The 17,269-nt window shown below is 36.3% G+C and overlaps 1 protein-coding gene across 1 annotated transcript; it reads left to right on the plus strand.

Moving 5' to 3' along the window:
- The first annotated feature begins 15,536 nt into the window (after window positions 1-15,536).
- On the plus strand, window positions 15,537-16,061 carry LOC113290932 (stigma-specific STIG1-like protein 3). Its single transcript, XM_026540515.1, has one exon. The coding sequence runs from the start codon at window positions 15,537-15,539 to the stop codon at window positions 16,059-16,061; it is 525 nt and encodes a 174-aa protein (XP_026396300.1).
- Window positions 16,062-17,269: the final 1,208 nt, after the last annotated feature.

Consider the following 17,269-nt stretch of genomic DNA (forward strand, 5'->3'; position numbering starts at 1 on the left):
GGTCAGAATTATGAAAACCTGTGAGACCGGCTTTGTGCAAGACCTAGGAATGACTTTGGTCGGTCATGAAGGCATGCACATGTTGTCGTGGTGTCGATGTTTCCATACTGAGAGTTTCAGTATTTTCTGATGCGCGTTCGAGCAACATATTGAATTTTCAGAAGAGTTTAATCTTGACTGAGAATTCTCGATTTTTGTTGGAATGAGCATGTATGCTCAATTCATCTATATTTTGAGAATATTAAAATAAAAGTGTTTTAATATTTAAAATTATCGTGAGAGGCTATCCAGTCGTATGACTATGTTGGCTTTTGGTTTTTCGTGATTTTAGCAATATTCGAGAAAATATGGTGAAATCATGAATTTTGCTCAAACCCCATGAGTTTCATGAATTAAGGAAAATAATAATTATGAAAGATTAGGGATTGCAATGTGTGGGACCGGCCATGGCTAGGGCATGGCCGGCCGGCTAGGGCATGGCCGGTCCCGCACACCTTTCCCTATTTTATTATTTTTCATGAATCCTTGAAGTTATGAAGAATCCACGAGTTTTTGTAAAAAGCTAAGCATTGTGAGGTGTGGGACCGGCCACGTCTTAGGCATGGCCGGTCGGTTAGGTTGCCCGGTCCTGCACACCTCTCCTTATTTTATAATATTATTTCGTGAATCCACCAAGTTATGGAGAATTCACGAGTTTTGCAAAAACAAGGAAAGTTGCTAAAACCAAGGAGTTTTCGTGAGTTTACGAAATAATGAAAAATAAGGAAAATAATGGGAGAGGCACGGACCGACCATGGATAGGGCACGGACGGCTGGTGGGCCCGGCCTTGGGCGCCTCTTATTATTTTATTAATATTTATTGTTTTCTCCTGTTTTGCGAAGGATTCCTCATTATTTCATATTTTTGGACACTCGTTCGTGCATCCGGGTGTTCAGTCGTGCATCATTGTCGAATACATTCGCACCATTTTTGTGGGGCTTACTCAGTGATTGTCCAGATGCCCGGTTGTTGGGTATTTATTACTGATGTATGAAATTCAGTGGAGAATAATTCATGAAACTGAGTAATAAGATGAGTAGTTATTTATTATCAATCCATAAAATCAGCAGCGGATTGGACTATGGATTCAGAATTATATAATGATAATTTCATCACCATCTCATGGAATCGCAGATTTGACCATTAAATCGGAGTAATGAAAATGAGCGGTGATATTACCATTCCATGGGACCGTGGTGATTCGACCATGAAATAATAGTAATATTTATTACCATTTCATGAGATCAGCCATGGATTCAATCATGAAATCTAAGTAATAAAATAAGTGGTGATATTATCATTTCATGAGATCAGCCGTGGATTCGACCATGAAATCAGAGTAACATCTATTACCATTTCATGAGATCAGGTGTGGATTCGATCATGAAATCGGAGTAATACATTTATCTATTACCATTTCGATCATGAAATGGGAGTAATGAGATAAAATATATTATCTTCTAGGCATTCAGTGGTGAATATGACCTAGAATTTAATATCTTGCGTATAGTCAGTAAATCAGCGAGTGTTGCTAATGTCCTGAAGACGTTTTGCCCTCTCAACATTTCATGTATGGAGGACCGCCTGAGTCTGTACACGAGTCTCTCTACATAGTCAGGAACAATGAGTATCACCGTCCTGAAGACGTTATTTCTCTCAATCTTACGGAGAACCTCCCAATTATTCTTCTATGTAGAGGAGACTTCCTCTATGTAGTTAGGAAACAGTGAGTGTCACCGGCATCCTGAAGGCGTTAAGCTCTCAATCTTACGGAGAACCGCCGAATTACGTTATTCTACATAGAGGCTACGATGAAATGCCCGGTGTCGAACTCTCCAGAGAGGCATTTTGAGAGACATATGCATCATACTTCGTAAAACACGGATCGTCACATGGATCCCTGAAGCCGTGTCAGAAACATGCAGTATCATGATTTCACGGTTTTGACCTTTGTTGAAAATCCACCATCTACAGTGGTGATCCCAACTTTGGTGAGATATAAGTTGATAATGATAAGGAAGTTAACTTTGCTACTATTTATTTAAGTTTTCTTTAGTCATTTAATTATTTCTTTAAGTTTTGTTTACTACTATTTTCCTTGTGTTTGTGGCTTTGTAGGGTCCATTATGGGAACTTGATGGATTCTGCCTCTGACAAAGAAGAAGAATGTAATAATTTTAGTGATGGCTTCCTTTCTTTTGTTTTCTTTCTTTTCGTTTGTTATGTTTCTCCTGCGTTTGGTATTATACTAAATGATTCTGTTGTATATTTTTTTATTTATCAGAAAAAGATGAACATGTTGGGTTTGAACTTGTAGTACCTTTACATTGATCTGAGTCCAATGGTCCTAAATGTACAGAGCCTCTTAATAACATAAAGTTTGAGGAAAATTATGCAGAACATTTAGAGGAAGAGGAAGGTGAAGAAATGTTCCCTGAGGGTGTTAGTTTTAACAATTAGATCCTTATAGCCTGATCAAGGGAAGCAAATTTGTTAGTAAACATGATTTCAAGAAACATTTGAGGGGTTACCGTGTGAAGCATAAACCAAGTTAAGTTAAGTGATTCTAATAACACAAAGATCAGGGTGAAGTGCATCAACTGGAAGAAGACCAACTGTTCTTTCTTTATTTATGGTAGAGTCATGAAGGGTGAAGGACATACATTCGCTCTTAGAAGTTGGAATATTACTCACAAATGTAATGGTGATGTTAAAGGGAAGAACAGATGTGCAAATCCAGTATTTGTAGATGATTGGTACATGGATAGGTTGAAGTCTCTTGGCAATAAAACAAAAATCCCTGATATTGAGTTATTGGCAGCTGAGTTCAACAAGACAATGAAGGTCAACATTAAGTACCATACAACATGTACGGCAAGAAATATTGTGTTTCAGAAACTTTATGGTAGTTATGAGGAGCACTATAAGAAAATTTCTGCATTCTGTGAGACGGTAAAGGTAATAATGTTTACTGAATTTTTTATTTGTTATGTTTGTCTTTAGTTAGTCTAATGACAATACGAACTTTATGGTACTAACATTATACTATTTTTTTTGTTGAAATTGCAGGAAAAATGCCTGGCAGCGTGGCTACTTTATCATATGGAATTATAGATAATACATTCTTGTCAATGGCTCTTTGTTTTAAGCCTGCTATAGAGGGTTTCTTGGGTGGATGTAGGAAAGTCATTATCTTGGATGCTTGCCAAATGTGTGGGAATTTTGGTGGTGTTTTAATTGCTGCAGCAGGACTTGATGGTCAGAATGGGTTAGTTCCTCTTGGTATAATAGTACGTAGGAATGAAACTACTGAGAATTGGAAGATATTTCTCAAAGACTTGAAAGTTATTTGGGGGGATTAGTGAAGATTGTGACTATTACTTCTGCATGGATGAACACAAATTGTGTTTCAGGTAATGTTATACTATTCTTAATATAATCTATTTGTGTTTTATGGTCTTCAAATAACTCAAAATGATTAATATTACTTAGCAAACATTTGTAGAAGAATTTCAAAAAATACTTAATGGGATTCAGCTTACAAACTCATTTCTAGAAGCTGCCAAATGTTACAAGAAAAGACACTTTGATGTACGTATTTCTTCACAAACTAGATCAAAAACATAGAACTCAATTGCAGACTAGGAATACACATGATTTCATTTAGTAATAAGATAAACAAAATAGGAATACACAACATGAGTTTGATATTATTTAAATTTGTTTTTAGGAACACATGAATAAAATGCAGCCGAGAATGAAGCAGCTACAAGGTATCTTATGGAAGAAAGAAATGAATGCTGGTCTAGGTCTCATTTTCCAAATGATAGCAAGTGTGAGCACATCAACAATAATTTTTCAGAGTTTTTCAATAACATGATTAAGAAGTTGGGGATAAGACCATCATTAAGTTGGGACAAATTTATGCTGAACTGGTGATGGGACTTTTCTATAAGAGAAGGAATGAGGCAGAAAAATGGAAAGATGGTCAGTTAGGGGATTTCCAAAAGAATACTGTTTTCACTGTGGATCTTCCAAAAAAGACATGTAGTTGTTTGCAGTGGCATCTAAGGGGATTTCCCTATCAACATGCAGTTTGTGTTCTGATACTTTAAGACCAAACTGGTCTAATTAAGTGATACTTTGTTTTGATTTTTCTGTTTTAATTCCCTTGTTTTTTTTTATTTTTTATAATCAAAGGCCTTCAAAAAGGCTAATAGTCCTCCTCAACTGTTGGAATAATTCAAACAGGGGGTTTAGACCAGTACATGGTAGAATTGTTTTGTTTTTCCCACTGGGAAAGTTCATGAGCCACCAAATTACAACTTCTAGGTTGAAAACTAAAAATACATGCAGATAACTTAGAGGAAAAAAAGAGAATGTCTTTAAAGATAACATCTATCCACGAATCCCCATCAAAATTCCCAGGAGCAAATTGATCAATGCGATCTTTTGCATCACTTTCAATGATGATATGAGTTAAGTGTTGTTCCACAACTTTCTTAAGAACTGACCAGATTGCTCTTGCTTCAACTTCTTCAGCATAGTGAACATCGAAGACTAAAGAAGCACAAAAGGTTGTTTTTTTTTGAGAAATCTCGCATCATATACCCTGCACCATTTTCTCCAGAGATATCATCAAAGGCACCATCAGTATTACATTTAATCCAACCAAACTTTGGGGGCATCCATTTATCACAAATGTTAACATGCAAGGTAGAATGTATAGAACTACTAGGATTCCTAGATTTTCTGGTGAGGGGCATAGCTCTAGCTCTATCTAGGACAGCAGTAAAGTTTTCCTTAATGTTTTGGAAGATGTAATTGTTTCTACTGTTCCAGAGAGACCAAAGGATATCCACAAAGAGACATTGATCATTCTCAGATAATTTAGATTGAGAGTCAATTAACCCAAACAGGAGCCAATCAATAAAAGATTTATTCTGAAAAAATTGAGTTTTGATGTTAAAATCAGAGATAAACCAGACTCTACTTGCAAAGGGGCAAGTGACCAAAGCATGCATAATAGTCTCATGAGGATCAGAACACGTAGGACAATCCACACTATGCATAGGCATTCTAGTGTGAAGAACAGTTCTGGAGGGCAAAGCATTTCTAGCCGCTCTCCAAAGAAAAACCTGAATTCTGTAAGGAACTCTAACTTTCCAAATACGCTTCCAAAGGTTTTTACAAGAGGAAGGCTTAAGGCCTCTGAGTCCCAAGTAGGCAGATTTAGAGGAAAATTTTCCATTCTTTGAAAGATCCCAAGACCTCCTATCAGGAGTGAAAAGCTTGATTAAGGGAATGGAGATAATCTTCTGAACAGAAGCACTATCAAAATGGGTGTTAAGTCTAGACACATCCCAACTCCTAGTATGGGAATCAATAAAATAAGCAACTTTAATACTAGGATCAGGAGGAACAAGAGGGTTGGGTGTAGCAGACCCTAGAGAAAGAATCCATTTATCACACCATGGGTCAATAAATTGACCATCCCCAACAATCCAAGAAATAAAAGGTTTTATGAGTTCCTTTATGGCATGCAAACACTTCTAAGTCCAAGAGCATTTGGATGTGCGTTTAGCATTTAAAAAATCAGTTTTAGGAAAGTACTTAGCCTTAAGAACAGTGGCCAGTAAACAATTTGGATTTTCTAAGATTCTCCAGGCTTGCCTAGCAAGCATTGCTAGATTGTTTAATTCAGCCTTTCTAAATCCCAGACCTCCCTCAGCTTTAGGGGAACATAAGACCTCCCATCCAAGGAGGTGAAGCTTTCTATCTTTAGGATCTAAAGTTTCACCCCACCAGAATTTGCAGAGGTGAGAATCCATTTGTTTGCAAAGGATTTTAGGAATTAGAAAATCCCCCATTTGAAAAAGAGGAATGGCTTGTCCAATATGCTTGATAAGGGTAGTTCTAGCAGCTTGAGATAATATCTTATGAAGCCAAATAGAAATTTTGGCATCAACGTCTTGGAGAATACCCATATGGGTCTGAACTTTAGAAGCTTGGAACACAGTGGGAGTGCCAAGATATTTTTCTCATAAATCTTTGCTTTCAATATCTAGAATATTAGCCAAAAGAGTTTCATATGTTCAGGGATTTTCCTGCTAAATAAAATGCCAGATTTTTCAAAATTGATTTCTTTCCCAGAAGCAAGACAATACTTTTGAATATAATCTTTAATAACTTGAAAATTTTCTGTAGTAGCTTTTGAAAACAGGAGGGAATCATCAACAAACAAAAGGCGAGTCATTTCAGGGGCCTCTTTACAAACTTTTATACCTTCTAAGACCCCTTTCTTTTGCAGATTATCAATATAAGAAGAAAGGGCTTCATAACAAATGATGTAAAGGTAGGGGGAGAGAGGGTCCCCCTGCCTCAGCCCTCTTTCAGGTTGGAAGAAACCAGTAGGGCTACCATTAAGAAGGACAGAATAAGACACAATAGAGACACACTGGTTTATCAGTTTAACCCAGTGATTGGAAAGACCCATTTTAGTTTAAAAAAATTCCAAAAAATCCCATTCAAGCTTATCATAGGCCTTAGACATATCAAGTTTAATGACAACTATGCCCTCAACTTTGTCATTGTGATTGATAGCATAAATGGCCTCATTAGCTAGCAAGATATTATCAGAAATGCTCCTCTTAGGGATGAAAGCACTTTGATTTTGAGAGATAATATTGTTCATAAAAGGTTTCAGTCTATTAGCCAGGGTTTATTGAAAGAATTTTGTAAATGAAATTACAGAGGCAAATTGGCCTATACTGGGTTACCGGTTCAGCAAGAGGGACTTTGGGGATGAGATCTATGTTGGTATGATTAAAAACCTTAGTAATGTTACATGTCCTGAAGCAGGTTTGAGTCATATCAACAACAACATCTCACACTATATCCCCCCCCCCCCATTTGAAAGACAACATTCTTAATTTCTACTGGGGTCATAGGAGAATTTAAGAATGCATTGTGTTCATCAGAGAACTTAACAGGGAGGTCAGCAAGAATTTTTTCTTGAAATTGCTGAGTATGGGAGGAATATAGGACTTTGAAATAATCTATGAAAGAATTTCCAATACTATCTCTATCAGTTAGAATAGTATTCAAGGAGTTCTTTATCCAGCTAATAGCATTCCTTTTTCTTCTAAAGAGAGTGACTCTATGAAAATATGGTGTGTTTCTGTCACCTTCCAAGAGCCAGACTTCTCTAGATTTGTCCTTCCAATATAATTCTCCAAGTTATACAGATATTCAAGTCTATCTTTAAGTCTAAAAGTATTACTAGTAACAGTAGGATTAGAGACTTGGAGGTCGGTCAGCTCTTTCCTAATGGTAGATATATTAGTTTGAATATTACCAAATGAAGATTTATTCCAATCTCTTAAGCCTTTGTTAGTACTTAAAAGCTTGGATTTAAGTTTGTATGCTGGGGAGCCTACCACATTAACAAACCAAGAATTAGCTATGATGTCTCTACAAGTAGGATCCTCTATCCACATGGCCATAAAATGGAAGGGTCTAGGCATACAATTATCCTCATAGTTAAATCCTATATGCATAGGGCAATGGTCAGAGGAGTCCCTAGGAATATTGTTAACACAAAATTTAGGAAAAAGATCTTCAGCAGTTTGGTTAATCAGACATCTATCTAATCTTTCCAGAATTAAGTCAGGGCCCCGTTGCATATTAGACCAAGTAAACTTAGGACCAGAAAAACCAGGATCATGCAGATTAAAAACAGTACAAAAATTCCCAAGGTTTTCGAAATCATGATCATCTACTTCTAGACCACCATTTTGTCTTCAGTTCCTAATAGAGCATTGAAATCTCCTATAAAGAAAACTGGTTCATCTAAAGGGGAAATAGTCTATTGACATTGTTGTTCCCAAAAGGCTTGCCTTAAACTACTATTAGGTTCACCATATATAAAATGAATATGACACGTTTTAGAATGGATGATGTCAGTAGAAGTAACATAGATGCCCCTCAGACTGGATGAAATAACATTTAGGTGAACCTCCTTATTCCAAGCAAGAGCAAGACCACGACTTCTACCAACACAGGGTACATTAAAAGTACAAGGAAAACCCATGTTTCTTAATTTTCTAGCAGCCATGTCTTTGTTCATTTTAGTTTCAGACAGGAAAATAATGTCAGGGTTGACATTCTTACAGAATAGGATAAGCTACTTGTTAGCAGATTTTTTACCAAATCCACGAAGGTTCCAGGCAATCAGATTGACATTATTGTCAGGGAAAAGATTTATGGTATTTTGAGCAGTATCAATATAAGGTGTAGGGTGGGGGTAATTTATTTGAGTGGTAGAGTCAGATCCACCACTAAGAGAAGCACTGGTACCATCACCACTTTGAGAAGCCATTTGGGAGGAATTGAGAGTAGAACTGGTAGCATTGAGAAGAGAATTATTGCGGACAACATTGTTCCTTGAGGAAGTGTCAGCAGGTACATTATAGCTCCCAAAATAGTTGAAGATTGGTTGGGTGTTGAGAGAACAAGTAGAGAGATCAGTTTCTGGCAGTTCCCCCAATTTGGTAATTGGAGGACACAACTGAGCATAATTAGGTTCAGTAGAGGTTTGTTCTTCAGGGATAGTTGCTATACTAGTCAAACTAGAATTAGCTCTGGTACGTTTCCGTAAATCATCCCCGGGATTAATCTTTCTTTTGAGGTTTGCTAGAGCATTTTGTTCAGCATAATTAGATGTTCCTCTAGTGATTATTGGGCTGGTATTTGGGATAGCAATAGTTTTCAATCTTCTTGAAGAATTGGTGGTACGAATCGGACCACTAGGAGTTGACTCGGAACCAGAGATAGAATCAGTAACAATAACATTTTGAGTAGTGACTTGCTTTAGAACAATTGGTAGGCCATTCTCTAACTGGGTCACACGTTTATGAACATGACCAACATCAAAGATCTTCAGAGTGGTGGATCTGTTCACGAAGGGGGCCATTTGAAAAGTATTTGATAAGATCTTATGAATACTATTTTCCATCCTTTGATTAATAGCTTCTCCTTTTCCTTTATTGCACGCTTCAATTGCAGTTGATTCAATCTGTGTTTCTGGTATAATCTCAGTTTGCTGCATAATAGTATCAGTGATGATAGTAGAGGAGGAATCAACTTGCTTGACTGCAGGAGGCATAATTAATTTTGAGATAGCTGGGAGGGTATAGTTGCTACAGCGAGCATCTGCTTTAGTTTCCAAGCAGGGAAGTTTTGATCTTTATGATCACGGATGCGACAAGATGTACAAAAATATCATGGAACTTTGATGTGTCTGCATTCAATCATGAAAGGTTCACTTCTACCACTTGTAAAGAGAGGGATACATGTTGGCAGAGCTTTTGAACTGGGATTCTAATGCACACTTTGACATTCTTCATAAGAGTTCGTTTACCAAAAGGATTTTGGGATTCAATAAGATCCCCCGTACTGAGGGTGAGTTTCTGGAGATCCTCGAATTCAGTACATTCATTTGGAATGTTGCATAAGATGAACCACATAATTTCTTCATCAAAAAAGAGTTGATGGTTTGGAGGCCAGCCTTCAACAAGAACCACTTTTAACACCATTAGATAACCACAGACAAACCAGGGTTTCTGAGAATTGATTATGTTGAAATTTTCTTCAGATAAGTAACGAATAAGAACTTTTTTTCGCTGACCATTGAAGGTATTAATGGTTGGGTGTTGATCTAAAGGCCAGTTATTGCGATATAAAACCTGATAGAAGAGGTTGGGATAAAAGTTTCGCAACAAGCATATCGCACCATACACCATTTCTAATTGGTATCAGCTTCAGCTAGGACAACTTTTTTATCTATGAAAACTGGTTTAGCAAGTGTAGATGGTAAAGTAAGTTTCTCAGTCATTTGAGCAGAAAAAGTTTGAATTTCTTGGTTCAAATTTTGGGTATTTTCTGAGAGGTGTGAAGTTTCCATTACGAAAGAGAATTGGGTATAAATGAATATAGATTGATGAAGATCAGATTCCCAAGTCATTAACAAAAAAATACAGATGAAGAGAAAAGAATCTTTTATTGGTACTGTTTTGATATAGGTTACATACTAGGATACTAAAGGAAAGACGAGGGGTTTTTGTTTGTATATGAATTTGAACCTTAAAAAAGGAATGAGAAAGTTGTTGACTATGAACTAAGAAAGTTTCAGGAGAAAATTGGTGTAAGGTAACTATAGTTATGCTGCAAAGATTGCTTTGGGGAAAAGGGTAAGCATATAGGATGTCACTCCCATGTCCGAGCTTTATGGGCATATTTTGATTTGAGGTGTTCACGTGAATGTTGTGGAGCGAAAACCACATATGGACAAACCAAATAATACATTGTTGGAGCTTCTGATAAAAGTTGGAATGAGGATGCATGACATAGGTTTGGGTTGTTGAATATTTATCAGATTTGTCATTTCTCGGGCTGACGTATATGTGATGAAGTAAACTGCCAAATGTAATAATGGTAAGAAGAAGGAGGGAGAATTTTTTTTGGGGTGGATGGAATTGGGGTGGTATGAGAAAGTTCATGGTGTTTTCTGGTTTGGTAGAAGGGCTAGTAATGCATCTGCCAGACAAACCCCAGACCATAATGGTGCCTCCCAAATGATGCTGCCTTCTTCTAGTCTGCATACAAAATAAATTTTTAATTAGACCCCAAAAAGAAATTTCAAAATTTGGTGACCCACTAAAACCTCCCTTAATGACAGTTCCAAAGAGAGTAATGGTAAGGGTAAAGATTAGGTGTTGAAAATAGGTATTGTTAGGGTAATGATGGTCATTAGAGTGAAGGGGATACACATGGCTTTGAATGGGCGTAGTTAACAAAGTGACTTGACGGTTAACTAAGTGTCATACATGGAATTGAAGAGACACAAATGGGTCTTTAAAGAGGTGATTAACCAAAATGTTATTATTCTCTAAGTATTTTATTCCTAACTGGTTACCAGAAGAGGAAAAGTTTAGGTTAAGAAGGCTAATAGAAGAAGATGGCTGAAAATCCTAGCCAGAATTCACCAAACTCCGATGGAAATCTTCCCGATGCACCACCAGAAACACCGGAATATTCACAGGACAAATCTCTTCTTCATTCTCTGAATTTGAGTGATTTACAGAAACTGAGGATAGATGTTCAGTCTGAAATAGATCGTCATGTTCGAGAGCGAATACTGCAGAGAGAAGTAGAAGAAGCTTCTCAAAAATGAAGAGAGAGGAAACTCGAGGATCTCTATTCTGCATGGGTACCCAAGTATTTGGCAAGGAGATAACGGAGGGATGAAGAATGGGAAGAGAGACATGCCAAAGCCCCAAAGTATGGAAGTGCAACAGAGAGTGATTCTGAGGCTTCAGAGGGGTTTGAGTATTATTTGGAGGAGGTGGATACAGTGACCTTGATTCTGATGCTGCAGAGGATAAACGCAAGATGAGAGTTTATCATGAAGGGAAATTAAAGAGCCGATTCGAGTATGAACTTTCCAATCCCAAGATCTTTGCACGCACCATGAATGAGAGTGATCCAAGCAGAATAAAGATAAGTGTGAATCTTGACAGTTTAGATGATGAGAAAATGGAGGATATGGAGGAAGGAGATGGTGAGGGCAGTGATGATACATCTTCTTCCAGTGGAACTTCACCTGCTCCATCTGACAATGAACGTTATGAGGAAGAGGGGTGGGATATTTATGAAGATGATTGGTGGTAATCATTTCGGAGTTACCAGAAGAGACCAAGTTTTCAGGCTGCGCATAAAACTTGAATACTGTTAACAAGTTTTTTACAAAACGGTATTTCTGGTAACTCTTCTTTATCCCAACCTTTTTGAATCTGCTGCTGGTGATGGTAATCTTCTTCTCTCGTCATTTTGAAGTTCGGTCGGATTTATCTCTGGTTGTTTTAAGTTTATGAAGTAAGTAAGTGTTGATGTTAAGGGGGGTGTTGATTTTTGTGGGTGTATAGCTAGGAGAGTTGCATGGTTTCTATGAATGTTTTGTGAATTAATAGTACATGGGTCATGAATGTTGGTATCTGGATGTTTTTTGGTACTTTGGCATGTTGAACTTTCAGTGATTGAAAAACTTTATTTAAAGAAATGTTTAATGAAATGCTGGAAACGTTTAATGTTGAAATTGAGGCAGTGTATGCAATTTATGTCAGGCAACTCTGTAATGTAGTTGCAGTTCTTAGTATTAGAAACAACTTTGTTTAATCCTGACTGTTTATAAGAAATTGTGGTAAAGATAACAGGGATTTGAATATCAAGTAACTGCTAATGAGAATAACAAGGAGAATGAAAGATTTAATGGTGATGGATAGAAGGTTGAGAAAGAAATTTTCAGAGAACATGAAAGTAGGAAGAACTAGTATGCAAACGTCAGGGTGACGTTGCAGAGCTATTTTTTAAAGTGAGGGATGGTATTAAAAGCAAATTTTAGTGGAACTTATAACTAGCGTAGAAAGGTTGTTATTTATTTTTGGTACTAGGTATCTTCTTTGGAGTCTGGCCTTCCGCTGGCATTCAACCCTCGCATTCGCAGCTGCACCAAAAGCGCATTTTAATTCCCCTGTTTTGATTCCTCTGTTTTCATTTGTTATTTTTCCTTGCTCAAATCTTCTAAATGACAATGGTTACAGACATGTTTGTTTTCATTTTGCAGGTACTGTGACCCTGTATACAATGTTGAACATTATAAATTACATATGCACCAAAGTTTTATCCATTGTCAAGTGAAGCTGACTGGGTAATAACAAACAATTAATTTATTGTAATAGTAAAAAGAATTTGCTATGATTTTTTTTCTATATTTTTATGTGCAATAAATATAAAGTAATAACAAATATTCTTTTAGGGTTTCATACATGCTTTATATAGTACACATCCTCAATTGTTTCATAACACAAATTCATATCTTTTCTTTCTTTCTTTGTGAAGAAAATATTGGTGGAATTTATGCTGCCTCCTACGAACATAAGGAAAACTGGAAGACCAAGGAGAGAAAGGATTCCTTCTTATGATGAAACTCACTCTATGAAGAAAAAAAAAAGATGTAAGAGGTGTGGAGTTTTAGGTCACTATAAAAAAGACTTGTGCTAGTGGAGAGGCTGGACATAATCCAAAAGGGCTCAAATTCCACCAATTATGTCCCAGAACCATCGAAAAGAAAGTACAACAAAAGAAAAGTGGATGTTAGTTCTTCTACAGGTGCATCTAATACTGGTAAGGGTGGAATGAACAACAAGACCAGTTCAAAAACATGTGTTGGTGAATCCTCTAAAAAAGGTGCCGGAAGATCAGGCCGAACAAGAGAAAGGCTTCTTCTCAACCTGTTTTCAATCAGACTAACAAGCATGTTGGTTCTGTTACCAACAAAGTCACCTTCACAGTTGCAGATCCAAAGGGAAACAAGAAACCAAAGAAGTACATGAAAGTCTGATTCCATATGTGTTTAGTGACTTGATCTGTTAGTGTGAGTCTTAGTCTTTCTTTTGTGCTAATATATCTCTTTTTTGAAACTTTTGTGGATTTTCATGTTATCTTTTTCGAATGGATGGATTATTACATGATATATTTTGTAAGACAATGCAAGATCTGAAAATGAAAAATCCACGTTTTTATTATAATTTTTTTTAAGGCTATATTTTGAGATTTTTCTTAAATTTCTTGCATAGTTCATATACTTTTCACTTTAATGTTTTCCTAATTTGAATTACAACAGCATCTGAAACCCATTTGAATGCATCACAAGCTTTCCTCTTACACACTAAGTATGTTATGTTGAAATTATGTTGATTTTTACGTACCTTCAGTTCTGCAATTGTCTTTGAAGCATTTTTTATGTCTAATGGGCAGTTTGTAACACCGTGATTTTCTTCCCCACAAACAATACAACCTTGAGTTGATGGGAGCTTGATTGGAAGTGCTGAAGTATGGGAAGAAGCTTGAACAAACCACTCAAAATAGTTTCAGGTGGGATTCAAGCATTTCAATAACAATGTTCCATTAGTTCCATCTGTTTTAGACCTTAACAAAGCTCTTGCACCTTGAATAAACCAAAGGACATGCCTTTGTTTCATGATCTTATTTATTTTCACACATTAAACAAACTATCATACTACTTGAACTTACTTTATCATTCGTACCACTACCCATATTTTCATATCTGAAAATGAAGAAAAGTTGATTTCTGTGGTGGTGAAGATTTGCATTTATGGAGAAGAAGATAAGTGTGCCACGTATGCAGCATTTGGTGACGTGTGCAGAATCAAATCATCGAGTCGATTATCAATGACCCAAGACTATTAGATCTTTTTAGGTCCACTTAACTGAGCTAACTTTCCATCCATCGTTTTTGGTCAAAACTGACATAGTTTTGTTAGAAATAAAAAACTGGCCTAATTTTGTAAACCACAAAAAAAAGAACATGCATATTTTTGTAAAAAACCCAAAATTCATCATTTTTTCTTCTGGGTATACGGTTTTTTAAGTCGTTTTTCATACTATTATTGTTTAAGAACCACTCTTTATGCTTCAAAAAAAGAAAAACACTCTTTATGGAAGCGGAAATGACTTTCGTGTCTGTTACCATTGCCTTTCTCTCCCTCTCTAAAGTTAAACTAATGGCTAAAATGTAGAAACCGTGGAATTTTAGTGAAAATCGAAATTTATTTAATAAAAAAATAAAAACGCTAGAAAATGAAATGTCTAAAGAGAAATTCTACACATATCGAGAAATTATCCCGAGTGAAATAAAAAAATGGGCCTGCCCTTTGGTAGTTAACAGGGGCCTGTTTTTAGGCCCACTTTTTGTTTTACTCGGTATATTTTGCGGGACAATCACTCGGTGTATATATCTGATCTCTAAGTTGAAAATGATTTCATAGCATTAGATAGGGGCCACTGGCCCACATAGACGAACCCACCGGCCCTGTTCATGCCCTAGTTTGTTAAACCACATATAGGGTCACCTTCTAATTTACTCATCGTACCAAGTGGTTCAATGACAAAAACACGCTAAAATTTGTTTACCATACACGTATAGATTCTTTGTCTGAAACGTATATGCACTCGGTATTTGATTCATCAAATGTGAACCCATATAAATGTTACTTTACTTGAATCAAAAGCATCTCACATTTATCAATTGAATTTTCAAATGCACAAACAAAATATTAGTCTTAGAATTGTACCACACCCTTCGCAACATTTCATGGGCTTCCAACTTTTCTCACTCTTTTTCCCCAAGTCAACTGAGCTAACTTTACATTGCATTTCACAGTTTTCACATCCTGCGATCACTATATAAATAACTTTAGCCCACGTCTTTACTACACGGAACATCCCTAAACTTCTTCTTCACAAACTTGTAAATTCATAGTTACGATCTTAATCTCCCTCTTCTTCTACTCTTCTCCTTTCTAGTCCTACTTACTCCAAATTCTCCCCTTCTTTCTCTTATTACTATTCTTTTATTATGGCAGTGAACAAGAACACATTCTTTACTGTTGCCATAATCATGGCTGTCACAATAGCTTTGACAATCGCAACTGTCCATTTAGGGGGAGAGAAACAATTAGTAAGAGATCATCAAGGAGAAGAAGTAACTGTTTCATCAAAAACTTCCTCTTTGCCAAGCGGGGTCGAAGAATATGAATCATTATCATTAACTAGTTCTTCGAAAGCCAAACGCATAAGTCGTTTCCTCAAGGAAGAAGTGAAACCTCGAAACCCAAGAGCTGCATCACATTGTAACAAGAACGAATATGTTTGTTTGGCCGAAGGAAGTCCTGGATCGACTTGTTGTAATAACAAGTGTGTCGACTTAATATCAGATCCTGACAACTGTGGCGCGTGTAAGAGCAAATGCAAATTCTATACTGAGACATGTTGTAACGGGAAGTGTGTCAATCTATCCTATGACAAGAGACATTGCGGGAGGTGTAACAATAAGTGCATGACTGGTGGTTTATGTTTATACGGGAACTGTGATTATGCTTAATTGAAATCTTGAACTTCTGTTTTCAAGGATGCACGTAGCAATGGAGCTTCATCAATTGGTCCCCAACGGTTCTTTATTAGTAATCCACGACTCAAACCAAGTAGTATACATCACTATGTTTATAATTTTGACGGAAAAATGAGCTCCCTCTGACATATAGTATACCAAGTACTAGTAGCTCTTAAGAAAGGGCCATTCAACGGTAACTGAAGTATATATATCTTCTCATCATTTGGTTTATGACAACAATTACATATACGATTAACATCAAGAGATTATGGATGTAATTCTTGCCTTTGTTTCAAGTTGTATTATAACTAGTTACACATTTCCAATTGAAAGATATTATTTTTTGGAGTATTCGAAGTTCCCAGATCTTTAGATACAAAATATTTGAAACTACTATAATTATTTTGTATGTTTGTTGTTTCTTATAAAAATATATGAAAAAATAATACTAGTCCATCTCAAATTTTGTCACTCCCACAAATTGGCAAGGCAATTCTTCTTGAATGTAACCTGTGGTTTATTGAATAAATGCAGCGTCTGTGTTTTATTTTAATAATACATTTTAATTGTGCCATATGTTTAATATATTACGATAGAAGTTGCGAGCACAGTTTCTATATGAAACGATTAATTCGAGGATATTTTACTGTTCATGTCGGCATAGTTTTTCATTGCCGGCAATCAAAATCGACATGATTTTTTCATGCCGGCATGAATAGTAAAATATCCCCCAATTACTTTCCACATCCCCTATTAATATTTTTTTAATAGTGATTGATTGCTTGACCTTCAGTGTGTATAAACAAATGATCTCTTCTTTTATTTTGAATCTATATTATAAGGGACAATGGTGTTTTTCCGTATGGACGGTTATCTACATTTCGGACATATAAAGGACGGTTCAGATCGAGTCATATATTTTACATTTTTAGCATATAAAGAAGGGTTGAGATTGAGACACTGATTTTAAGATTTTCAATCTACATTTCCAAGGGTCCAGATCGAGCCACATTTCAATCTCCACTTCACCTTCCCAGTGTCATTTATTTGGAGTTATTCTTCACATTCAATGTGAAACCGTTTCTTTTATTATAAATTAAACTCCCTCTTAATTCATGCTTCAAAAAAAATGATTATGTTGTTTCATCTTCTTCATCGTCTTTTTTTTCATCAAAAAAAATAATATTAAAAGATCTTCT

This window comes from Papaver somniferum, chromosome 6 (assembly GCF_003573695.1).
Source record: "Papaver somniferum cultivar HN1 chromosome 6, ASM357369v1, whole genome shotgun sequence".
Lineage (NCBI taxonomy): Eukaryota > Viridiplantae > Streptophyta > Magnoliopsida > Ranunculales > Papaveraceae > Papaver > Papaver somniferum.

Bases quoted from the DNA above. Each gene is read 5' to 3' on its own strand.
- LOC113290932 (XM_026540515.1), top strand. From the start codon at position 15,537: ATGGCAGTGAACAAGAACACATTCTTTACTGTTGCCATAATCATGGCT.